The 12,520-nt window shown below is 46.0% G+C and overlaps 1 protein-coding gene across 2 annotated transcripts in view; it reads right to left on the bottom strand.

Annotated features, from left to right (window-relative positions):
- Positions 1–4,012: 4,012 nt before the first annotated feature.
- The window catches only part of abcc3 (ATP-binding cassette, sub-family C (CFTR/MRP), member 3), a 39,021-nt gene continuing 30,513 nt past the window's right edge, over positions 4,013–12,520 (bottom strand). The window contains exons 23-31 of one of the 2 annotated variants that reach the window (XM_080517177.1): positions 12,167–12,477; positions 7,185–7,384; positions 6,777–6,903; positions 6,511–6,612; positions 5,908–6,054; positions 5,664–5,822; positions 4,956–5,122; positions 4,671–4,865; positions 4,013–4,588 (exon numbers count right to left, since the gene is read on the bottom strand). In XM_080517177.1, coding sequence (XP_080373303.1) covers positions 4,477–4,588; positions 4,671–4,865; positions 4,956–5,122; positions 5,664–5,822; positions 5,908–6,054; positions 6,511–6,612; positions 6,777–6,903; positions 7,185–7,384; positions 12,167–12,477 — 1,520 coding nt within the window. In that variant the 3' untranslated portion in view covers positions 4,013–4,476. Of the gene's footprint in view, positions 4,589–4,670; positions 4,866–4,955; positions 5,123–5,663; positions 5,823–5,907; positions 6,055–6,510; positions 6,613–6,776; positions 6,904–7,184; positions 7,385–10,761; positions 11,076–12,166; positions 12,478–12,520 lie in introns of both variants that reach the window. The other variant, XM_080517176.1, reaches the window with a different exon arrangement.

The raw sequence follows: 12,520 nt of genomic DNA, 5'->3' as shown, positions 1-12,520 counted from the left end.
CTCCAGAGCGCGCAGAGACTGGACAAGTGCTCGAGAGAGGGGATGCAGGAGGGCGCGCGCCGCACCGCCGCAAAGAAAAATAACGCTCTAGTGTAACTGTTTGAGTAGAAACGAGTGAGTGAACCCCCGTTGCGCACGTGCGCGAGCGTGTGCGTGGACCCCGATGAGCGTTCAGCTTGATCAATCCGGTCCTGCAGCGATGCACTATTTATACCCTCGATCCGCAGCCATCGCCGTTACCGGCACTCGCCAATAACTCCTAAAAAAAACATGACAAGTTCCCCTCAAGCCGCTCCTCTGATGGAAGGGGGGGGGGGGGAGTCAGTGGTAAGATATTTTTTTAGGGGGGGGTGGGGGCACCTGCCTGTTAGAAGGATCGCTGGTAACCCCGTTTAACCCATTACGCGCACCGCGCGTAAAGACGCACCGGGAGAAAACCTCCCCAAAGGAGCTGGAGACTTCAAAAAAAGGAACTGGAAAAAAAAAAATACCTTAATGATTCTGACTGATGAAAACCACATGTCCAAGTTCACTCAGTCAGAATGAATCACGGTGAGTGTGTAATTTTTATAGTTCAAGTGAAGTTTTACGCACACAAATAGACTTCACGGGAAGATTGCGGAGAAACTTCTGGCTATTTGAAAGTGTAAACAAGGCAAATGTTTAAACCAAGAAGATTGCACAATGTTGTGCATTTATAATTACTAATGATTTAGTTTCTATTTTTTTATGTTTCTGCTGATTGTAAAAGTGCATTTTTTGGAGATTAAAGTTGAGATTGTATTTGGCTTGAACGAATAATTAAGGTCATCGTCAACCACTCCTCACGATGAGTGTTAATGTAAAGCCCTGGTACATATACAGCACTGTGCAAATGTTCTAGGCAGGTGTGATATAATGCTGGCTATGTAATAGCAACAGGAAGGCCTCTGATTGGTTGCAGCTGAGGAAAACAACCCCAAACATAGTCAGTGTTTATTACGAATCTAGAAGTTTATTGATAAAGTAGTTATTCCTCTATAAACATTAATTAAGGAGTCCTGGGAGTGATGGTGTGACCAAAAGAGAAAGATCAGGAACACAATACGTCCACAAAGGTTCTAAAAGGTTCTGTGTAACTATAACTATAAATGAGAAGAAGTGAAGTCATAACAAGACGTCAAAGAAACAAGATTAAAAAAAGATAAACATATTATTCAGTGTTGCTGAAGGAAATCTAACATCTGCAAGAAGATGACTGTTAAGTAAAATGACACAATTGCAAAGTGAAGTTTTGGAAACATGCTGCAAACTGCACCTAAAAGGAATATTTACGCAACATTCATGACACACAGATCAATCTGCCGTTAAAATGATTGATATAAAATCATCAGAAACCGTTCGTTAGATCTTTTAATGAACTTGTTTCCAACACATTACCATTTATTTTACACATATTCTCCTAAATCTTGAACTTTGACATTTTGATCAGAGAAATGGAAAATTAAAATTAAAATGTTAAGTCTTTATAACAGTTTCAAACTACATTAATTTTGGTTTAATACTATTCCAAAAAAAAAAGCTTTAAGAAAAAAAATATATATTTTTCCTGTGGGGGTTAAATCAACCCGAGAAGATAACGGTTGAAATGAATTTGAATATAACACACAATGCAACCGATATTGTCATAATGATACTTATTTAAATAAAGTGAGAGATGAGGAATAATTCCTTCCAAAACCAAGGAAACCACATGAAACCTCTTTGCTCCGCCTCCCAATTCTCCCCAAGTCAGTTCAGGACAATGAGGACAGGTCAAACTTTTTGAATGAGCATTTAACACTCTGAAGTAGCATCACCACAAAACTGGATCTTTAGGAAACAACATACTCGGTGTTGAGGCACCTTCCTTCCCGAGAGGCTGAGCCAAACCTTTAGCTTTGGAATCAAAATCTATTTTTGAAATCAGCTAAAATTGACTCCAATACATCTGGATGATCATTTATCAGGTTAATATAGATATAAATGAATCAAGCTGATGTGACATTTCCTTCAATAATAAAATAATACACTTGAATAATTTTGTTGGTTTAAGCTTCAACAACAGAAAATCTAGGGTATTTAATGGCATTATTCAGTGAATGGACATTTTTCCTTTTTGACACATTAAAAACACAAGGATATGTTTTTGTGTTTGTGTTTAACTTCAGGATTAATTCACTTCAATCCTTCTGAGGATCCTGGTTGCGTAACTCAAAAGAAAAATACTATCTATATTATTAAATATATTTCAATTCAATGTTAGATTTTTATTCAACTGAATTGGATTGATATTTATTGTTCAATAAAACTGTGTGTGTGTGTGTGTGTGTGTGTGTGTGCACGTGTAGTAAATAGAGCCTTGTTTATATGGACCTGGCGTCTCATTTTGTCTTCCAAAGGGAAACCCACCGCAACAAAGACAAAAACTCTTGACCGCCACATGTAAATGTATTTAAATCTTTGGAACACGAAGCTGTAAAATCTGCATCACTTTCAGATCCAAAAACCTCACAAAGGTTAAACCTGATTAAGTCCAAAAAACAGACACACCTTCATAGAAAATCGATTTTATTCAACAGGAAGAAAGAGCGAAACGGGTCAAATGGCTAAAACCACTCAAAGTCGGCTAAATGTAACAGAAGAGCTAAAAATGCTAACATTGCTAAAGTCGCTGAAAAGGCCGAAAGAGGCTAAAAAGTTAAAAGATAAAAGGGCTGAAACAGATAACAAATCTGGCACAGTTACGATGTTAATTTACTTCCTGCTCTAATAACCAAATTAAACAAAGGTACAGAAGCTGAGCTTGCGTAATACTTGTCAAGGTTACACATGAGAACGTCGGACGGCCTCCAAGACCGCGAGTCAAATCGTCAGTTAGACATTAGTAAGTTTGTTAGACGTGAACAAAACTGGACAAAAGTAGAAAACATTCACTCACTCCTCTCCTCCTCCTCTCAGGTTGTTCTTCCGATCACAAGTTGGTGATCCGATGGCCGTTCTTCTGTCTGTCCAAGTGTCCTTGGAGGAGAAGCTGGTGGAGCGTCTTCCAATTTCTTTAACTTCTGTTGCATCAAACGTTCCTCAACACACGTCGCAGAAGATCTGGGAAACGGAAAACTGTGAAATCCCCTGGTTTTGTTTTTCACACCTTTATGTTGCCTCTAATAATACTAAAGGATCTCTATTAGTAGGTTCAAGGTCTGTGCTGAAACGACACCAGTGTGTGAAGTTACTGATTGAGAGAGTATGGATACTCGGACTGAGAGAGCCCTCTAGTGGCCGACTGAAGAAATTACACACTGGTTTATTTACCAGCCAGTAACTCTGGTGTGGAGCAAAACAACACTGTTAAAGTAACAATATGATTGATGAGACTGACGTGAAGAAATACCATTGGTTGGGAAATCTGGTGTGTTACCCTGAAGAAAAAAATATCAAGATCATTTAAGTACCACATCTATTAAATAATCATGATTGTTGGGCAGGAAGTTGAATGACGGGTGACTGGTGGGTGAAGTTCTGTGTGAAGGACTCGAGAAGAGACGGCCATCGGTGGACCAAACGCGGCATATCAGACCAAAATAAAATTTAATGAAGACTTGCCATTGGTGGGTTGAGAGCGAAGTCGCAGATTTAGTGGGAGAAACCATTAGTTTCTGCAACGTCCCTTTAGGCAAACATCTATTACCGAGGATTCATGTCGTGGGGCTTGGAGGCCAAAAACACATCATCAGAAAACGTCATTGATCAGAAAACTCGTTAATCTCATCACCTCAAGACGGTATTCATTGTTCTTTCGTTTTTAATAAAGGCATTTCGTATATCATATTTTGGTGGTACACAATTCAAGTTTTTATAGATTTGGTTCACAGAAGAATCACATATTTCACTGCGCAAACTTCCCCAAGTAAGACAGTTCTTCAAGAAAAAAAAAAGTAGCTTAAATAAATGTACAATAAAAAAATAAGTAGGTTTATCACAAAGATGTAGGTTGTTTTTTTTCTTATGAGGAAGGTACAGTGGCACAGTTATTTGTCTTTGTAGAAAAAAATACAATAAAAAAAAATGTTCCTCCTTTTGTTTTGTTTTGTTTTTTGCAGCAGACAGTCGATTGGTAAAAGATACATTCACTGGCGTTCTCTATCCCACTGCAGAAGGCACTAACGAGCAGACTTGGAACAAGTAGCGTTTTGCACATGTTATGGCTTGTTTTTCCTTATAAGAGGCCGAACGGACGGGCAAGCGGGAACCTCGCCGGACAGCCGGTGTCGGAAACTTCCCGCCATGTCTTCCAACGACCTCGCGTCGCTTCCCGACGAAAGGCGCCACGGCTGCTACTTGAGCCGAGTCTGCAGACGAGTCCAGGCCTCGCTGGGAAACGAGCAGCGAGAGTCCCGAGTACACAGATGTCGTAGTGGGGAGCGTTTGAAGCGTCGGACCGATGTGACAGCGGTCCTACTGCGCCAGCCCGGCGTCTTTAGCCATACCGTAGAAGATTCCTCTCTGCGATAAGAGGTTTGCGGGCGTGTCAAACTCGGCAATCTGTCCCTTGTCCAACACCAGCACTCTGCGGGGAAGCGAGAGGAGATTAATTTGTATTTCATGTTTACTGCAGTTTCTGACGTTCCGTGGGGGGTGTGTGTGCACACCTTGTGTAATCCATGATTGTGTTGAGCCTGTGTGCGATGGTGAAGACGGTGCAGTCCTCGAACTGCGTCCTGATGGTGGACTGGATGAGGTCGTCCGTCTCCAGGTCGATGGCGGCCGTGGCTTCGTCCAGGATGAGGATCCTGGTCTTCCTCAGCAAGGCCCGTGCCAGACACACCAGCTGCCTCTGGCCCACGCTGGAGAGGCGACGGCACAAACCCAAGTGAGGCCAAACTTCACACAGAATTCACTTCCTGGTTTGTTTGTTTTTTTTCTGTGGGACGTACCTGAGGTTTTCTCCTCCCTCCGCACACTCCAGCTCCAGCTTCGACGGCTGGTTGCTGACAAACCTCTGCAGGTGAGAATCTTCCAGAGCCTTCCAGACCTCCTCGTCACTGTACCGATCAAAAGGGTCCAGGTTCATCCTCAGTGTGCCGGAGAACAGCACGGGCTCCTGGGAGGATCAGAACCATGACAAAGAACGATCTTACTGCGTTACGTCCCAACAGCAACCTCTCGAAACACTGTGTTGTCAAACTCAAACTGGTGTTTTCATTCTATTTGTTATGCCGATGACTTGCAGTTCTATATTTCTGTTGCATGACGGCAAGAAAGAAATGTTGTAATGTGTTATTAACGGAACTGAGCAAAGACCAGAACACTGAAGTGATGAATGAATCTGCTCTTATCTCTAAATGACTGTGACGTCCATCACGTAGTGGAGAATTTTGGTGTTTTCATGTTTTTGACGTCCACCCTGTTGCTACAAGGTCAGAAAAATATATGGCTAATAATTCAATAAAACATTTTTTAGCTGGTATTTTGCAAATTAATCACACTTTTTGCACATATTGAAACATCATTTGGAATATCTAGGGAATGAACGCAGAGTTCTTGGAAGCAATTTTATCAGAGTTCAGTCGTTTTTTAATTTTTTTTGTCACATGCATATTGAGCAAGCAGATGATCCGACAAGATGGAAACGGTGCGTGTACCTGTGGGATGATGGTGAGTTTGGACCTCAGGTCGTGCAGGCCGATCTCTGCTATCTTCACCTGGTCGATGGTGATCTCTCCTGCCGCCGCCTCCAGCAGCCTGAAGATGGACAGCGTCATGGAGGACTTACCGGCCCCCGTGCGGCCCACGATACCGATCTGCAGAAACACACCACCGGAGACGTCAGCGGACGGTTGGTCTCCTCTAACGTGGGGAGTCGACTCGCCGCGTGGCGACCCCTACCTTCTCCCCCCCCTTCACGCTCAGCGTGAGTCTCTTCAGGACCAGGTCCAGTCCCTCTCGGTACCGGACCGAGTAGTCGTTGAACTCCACGTTCCCCGCCGCGGGCCATTCTGGAGGGGGCTTCTTGTCTTCCACCTCCCAGGGGGCCTGTCAAACACAAACACAGCTCTTCTGATCTGGGGAGGTTTCTGAACAACTCATTAGCCCGCTTGGCCTTCGAGCTGAGCCTGATTTGTTTATCGCTCGAAGAAGTCGTGGAGCCGGACTCGGAGCCGCCAGCACATTTATCACCCCCGAGGGACGCGCTGGATGCTGCAAACAAAGGCTTCCACTAACAGCTCTACCAGCGACTGTACGAGGGGGGGCACGCTCTGAGAGGGAACACCGTGTACAGTACAGATGCCCCGACAGATGGGCTCCTGTTGGCGGCAGGTGATCTAACCTTTCTGGATCTAGTTACCGCTTTATAGCTCCCGAGGTGTTTTGGGAGTTTTTCCTCCCTTTTTTGTGGATAAATTCCGAGACTTCTGAGTGCAACGCGAAACAAACAGTCCTTCAGAAAGCAAACACATGCAGCCCGAGTGTGAGTGGGTTGAAACGTACCTCTGTGGTGGTCTCGGAATATTCCTTCACTCTCTCCACGGCCACGATGTTGCTCTCCAGGTCTGAAGTCATCCGCACCATCCAGTTGAGAGACATGGTCACCTATCAAAACATTGCAAAGAGGCTCGAGTCGGTTGCTGCGGCAGTAAAAGACCGTGGTGAAAGAATACTGCATGCATTAGTTGCACTATGGGTAGTGGTGGGTAGTACGGTTATGGGTAGTGTACGAAGGTTTGACAAGACAGTAGGTTGAGTTGTGTGGACACCTGCAGAGCGTAGGACACGGACAGACCCACGAGGCCCGGGTTCAGACTCTCCTTCCCAGTGACGGCAAACAGAGCCGCGAAAAGCACGATGCAGTTCCCGATGAACTCGATACGCACTCCGAGCCACCTGTGAGGAATCAGAAATCGATAATGATAATAAGCGTTCATGGCATATTTTTGTGAATGAATTCACATCAATGAAATGCACAAACATCGTGTTCCAGTGTTTGGATGCCTTCATTTTCTTTTTCCACACTCTGTACTCGGCCACCAGGCCTCATTCGTTCTGCTCGCTCATCAGGGGAAAAAGATCCCAGGAGGCTCACAGTTCCGACACAAAATAACCGAACCACATAGGCGGCCGTGCACAGAGACGACAAGAGAAGCCGGAACCACAGAGACACGTACCTGTTGGACACTATACCCGGGTAATAACTCTTTTGGTTCTCATCCACCCTGAAATCACTCATCAGAACAAAGGCAGAGTGTCTGCCGTAGGCTCGGATTACGCTACAGCCCGTGATGGTCTCAGAGAAGTGGGAGTATATGGGAGAGCGGCTGATCGACTCCAGACGCTTTAGCTGCCGCGACGTGGCGACGTAAAATCTCTACGGCGGTCGGAAGAAGGGGAGAAACAAAACACACGGTTAGAAAACCCACGGAGCGTCTCCGTGTGCTCAGATTAAGTCAAAACAGTGATGATGCACACACACACGCACGCACACACACGCACACACACAGTAGAAACAGAACCAAACACCTGCAGGGATAATTTTTTTTTAGAGTTTCGGCTTCAGTTCAGGTTGTGTTGCCTTCAATCCACGTAGGAAATGTAAGAACGGGAAATAAACGCACTGCAGGTGTTTGGTTTTGACGACATCAACTCTACACGTCATGTTAGAAGCTTAAACCGGCGGTTCTGTTCCTCTCGGGAACCCAGGGCTTGGTAGGAAAGAGTCAAACCGGGTTCAAGGCGCAAGCCATGCAGAACAAATGCCCAACAGAAAGCCGCAGGAGTAGCGTCGTGTTATTCAAAGATCCGGCGAGTGTTAGGGGGTGAGCACACGAACCCTTCGACGGCCGCCGCCACAGCCTCCAGTTGGTTTTCAAGTCAGGCGAACGGAGTATTTTTAGGAAGCGCTCTGAAAGATATACTGCCAGTCTTGACCATCTCCAAAAGGCCTGCGGAGAGCTGGCACCCCGCGTCGCTGAGTCATGCCGAAACCTTCTGCCGACCCAGAGATTAATAGGCTGTTTATTCGCTCAGCTCCCGCGTCAAGCAGGTTTGATTGAGGAGCTCGCGCGCCGTGCCAAACGGCCAACGCCGAAACGGCTTAATCCCGGCGGGGACTGAGGCAAGACGCCGACGTGATTTAGTACGTTGCTTCCATCAACTTCCTCAACAAAACATCCTGACTTTCATCCAGCGGTGTGGGCCGGCGGTGGATCCCTCCGAAACCCCACGTCTTCTGCTCGTAGAAGTTTTCAATTGGGGGACTTTAAGGTGTTTTGCTGGGTTTTTCTCGAGGCGTCTCCTTTGGAACTTGGGGGTGATGAGTGAAACCGCTGTTTTGTAAAAGCACCGCACAGAAACCTGCGAGCCGAGGGAACGCACACAGGTTTCACTCTCTTTAAACGCGATGCCAGAAAAGCCCCAATCATAACTCCTCTTAGCTTGTTTTGTTTACTTTGTCTCTTTGACTCCAACTGTTGATCGCAAGTCACCAAGTGAGAGCTTTTCCAGATTGCAGTGACGTACGTGTCGTGACGCTCAAACTACCATAACATCTGGCGAGTCGTGGTTAATTGCGGCTGGACTTGATCCGAAGGCACCGACGCGAGGAGACAAATTCTTGTTCAGTGGCGAGGAAACTACACTTCATGTTCGGTTCTGCGAAATATTCCATCTGTGTGTTTTCTGCACTGGAGAGGACGGTCGACCGTCACAAGGCTCGCACGCGCCTATGAGCCAGAATAGCATCGGGATGGAACCAACAAACACAAAGGGAGGACATGCAAACCTCACAATAGTGGCGTGACGGTCGTGAGCGAATCGGTTCTCAGAGTCGGTTCTTTGACGTGAACATCCGTCACTCTCTCTTTGGGAATGAGCAACCATGTAAGGATGTGAGATTACAGTACTACAGTGGGCGGCGGTCGGTTTGATTGTATGTTTCTTTCACTGTAAAGGCCATTTTGAGATCATTAAGTCATGTAACAATCGTCCTAAATGTAGATTAATATAATACAAAGTAAGTTGTGGAACCACCAAAAGAACTTCACTGAACTAAGATGTGAAAAGCGACTCTTCTACTTCAGGCCCTCAGAGAATCGCTCATTTCTTTCTTCTATGGTACGTGCTGTAACGTTGAATAAAACCACGTCGGTGTTTGAATCCAACAATGACAAAGTTCGAAGGCGTCTTCAACCTTCAAGAAATGTCATAAAAAATAATTTTCAAGATGCTCTTTCTCTCTAACTATATTGGTTCTAGGTTTATGCTTTTAATATCGTCTGTTAGACGTCATCATATCAGGTTCTACCAATAAATTCGATTTTTATCACATGTGATTCCTTTGGTTGAGACTTGAGTTTGCATGTTCTTCCTGTTTGTGGCTTTTCGCCTCCGACGGTCCGAACAAAAGGGGAACTTAGTCTCCCAGAAGTCAACAAGTTCAGCTGATATCACGGAATCAAAAAACAAAATCCACTGACTTTAAATCATCAAGCTGCACTTAAACGTTCCACAATTTTTTCCCCTATATTGATAAAAAAAAAAAAAAAAAAGCACTCTAGAAATGAACACGACACACACTTCACACACCATCTCTGAACCGAGAAGAAACCACCGAGAGGTGAGACCGAGCTGCTCCTGCCACAGAAATCCTCTCAGAAAACGTTTTCAGTTCATGAACTCTGCCGTCTGATCGTTGATGACGAGTCTCGGCTGGTTTCAGAGCAGCTCCGGTTTCAGCCCTCATTTCATCCCAATCTAATATCACAAGATGTTGGGACAACGGAAATGCACTATGGTTCAATAAAACACATTTAGAAAGAAAAGATACGGGATTGTTCAGTCAAGTATTGCTCGATTTCAACCGTTTAAACGTGTCAAAGTTCGTATTTTTCAAGGTGCTTATTTAAAAAAAAAAAAGAGCCAAATGTAACAAGTCTGGACTGAATGAAGATCATCCAGAAGCTGGAAGTTAAATTGTGTTCCTCCAACAAAGAAGACAAATCTGGTAGTTCATATTACCGTATTTTCTAGACTACAAGTCTCACTTTCTTGGCCGGTTTATGCAACATGTTGAAAAAAATTTACCGTTTTGTGCTACTTGGGACCATGAAATTGCATTCAAACAGTTAAACAAAGACTTGTGGGCTAAAAACTGAGGAACTAATTCACTGAAGGTTCTGGAACATTCTGTTCTGCTGGACCAGGATCAGTGAAATCTGGACGTGGAGAATACATTTACATCAATGATTGTTTTATTTTTCTTTCTTCGAGGTGAATGTTGTTGACAGGAACGGACTGGAGCCTGGGAAATACGGCAATATGAATTCATCACTTCATTTCACGGTTTAGAAGAAATCAATAGATTTTGTTGCGGAAAAAATGTGATTTTGGCATTAAATTCATTCAGATAACAGGTATTTACTATTATTTTACTGATCATCTTTTACCACAATTATTGGATTAAAATTGCATTCCAAAAACTGATGAAAATTAATTGTTTTTTGTTTGCATTTCACCCAATTGCCGAAACATTTGTGAGCACCAGGTCGTAGCTGGAAGCAGCTGTTCCGTCTCATGGTAAATCTTATACTCTCGAAGCGCCGCTTACTAAAGCAGCCCACAGACGGAAACAAACTGCTCTATCTACAGAACTGGAAACATGCAAGAGTCTACCAACACACACACACGCGCTCACACACACTCCATGCATGTCGTATTAATGAGTTAGCAGGCTCGGTGCCTATTTACCTGAACCCAGCAATAGAACACCATTAACGGGGCTATGACTATGAGGAACATTGGGGTGAGGGCAGAGCATATGAGCAGCACAGCCAGTGTGTACCAGAAAGTGCGCATCCATATGTCAATATTGTCTGGGATGTGGGAGTCTATAGCATCCACGTCCTTGCTGAAGCGGTTCAGCAACCGCCCAGTGGGGGTGCTCTCGAAGAAGGCCTGCGGAGCTCGCAGGACCCCCTGGAGCATGTTGTGGTGTGTGAGCTTGGCCGCCCGCAGCATGCTGAAGGCCCGGCACAGCAGGCAGTTAACCAACAACAGCACACCTGTGAGAGAAAGGGGGTGGGGGGGGGACAACACAACAACACCTCTGTTAAATAACCACACGGGCGGGGGGGGGGGGGAGGGTAACGCGAACCCTTTGTGCCACTTTTTGGTGAAAATGTACTGAAGTCACGCTGACTAAGCATGGGTTATACTCTCTATGTGTGGTGGCATGTTAACGGGTGCAGCTGGGGGACTTTCTCTCGGGTTTTTGGGGTAACACTGCTCAGGTAGCGCACGTCCCGGACAAACAGGAAACGTGTTGAATGGAAGTCGGAGGGGCGAACAGCAGCGTCCTGCAAAAAGTGGAAACGTCTCTCGCGAGGTGAGATGTCGGGGTCGACGGCAAAGATTTGCATCCGTCCTGGAAAGATCACGGAATGGATGACTCCGATTTAGACGAGGAAAGCAAAAAAAAACAAAAAAAACAACAACATAGTAGGAGTCCCAGAGAGCCCCTGTTGGGCCGAGTCGCCGCCGTGTCCCGGGACTAACTGCTTGGCGGGAAACAGACCCGCCGGCTTTTAAGGGGCACGAGGAAATGCAAAAGGAACTCAGGCGGCGGCGTGACGTCTCAGCGGCCTCACATTTCGTACCGCACGGAGACGGTGACAGAACCGGCAACACAAACATCCCCACGACAGACACAGACACAGAGAAATGAGGCACGTGGTTCGGGAGATGTAATGACACTTGTCCTCCACTAGAGGGAGGAGGCGGATGGCTGAACAGTGTGTGTGTGTGTGTGTGTGTGTGTGTGTGTGTGTGTGTGTGTGTGTGTGTGTGTGTGTGTGTGTGTGTGTGTGTGTGTGTGCATGTAAGCAGGCAGTCTGCAGGGAGAGAGGGAGAGAGAGAGAGAGAGAGAGAGAGAGAGAGAGAGGGGAGAATTAATCCACACTGGAACAAAAGGAAACATCACAGAGAAAGAAGCGGCAGCGGCAGCAGCAAAGAGCTGTGGAGAAACACAAAGGCCAGAACAATAAAGAAGTCCTTCTGCGCCGATGTGTGTGTGTGCATGCAGCATGCAATTCCAGGAAGGACGGGGTGGGAAGGCGGCCAGCGCTCTCCCGCCCGGTGCGCCTCGGCGTAGTACCTGCACGAAGACATAGAGGAACGCCAGCGGCACAATGACCACGGCGAAAATGGGCGTGGTGGAAATGATTACGATGGTGGTGGAGAGGGACACGAAGAAGGTGCCCAGGAACATGAGCACGGTGGACGGCAGGGCCTCGTCGATCACGTAGATGTCCTTGGAGAAGCGGTTTATGAGGCGCCCTATGGGCGTGGTGTCAAAGAACGACTGCGGCGTGCGCAGCTTGTTCTCCAGCAGGTTGGCGTGCAGCTTCCGCGCCGCGCCGATGTTCCCCATGGCTAATGTGAAGGATGAGATCATGACCAGGAGACCTGGAGGACAGGAGGAGGGGGGGGGGGGATGGGGGGTTACATC

This window comes from Blennius ocellaris, assembly GCF_963422515.1.
Source record: "Blennius ocellaris genome assembly, chromosome: 21".
Taxonomy (NCBI): domain Eukaryota; kingdom Metazoa; phylum Chordata; class Actinopteri; order Blenniiformes; family Blenniidae; genus Blennius; species Blennius ocellaris.
This window is presented reverse-complemented; position numbering and strand designations above follow the sequence as displayed.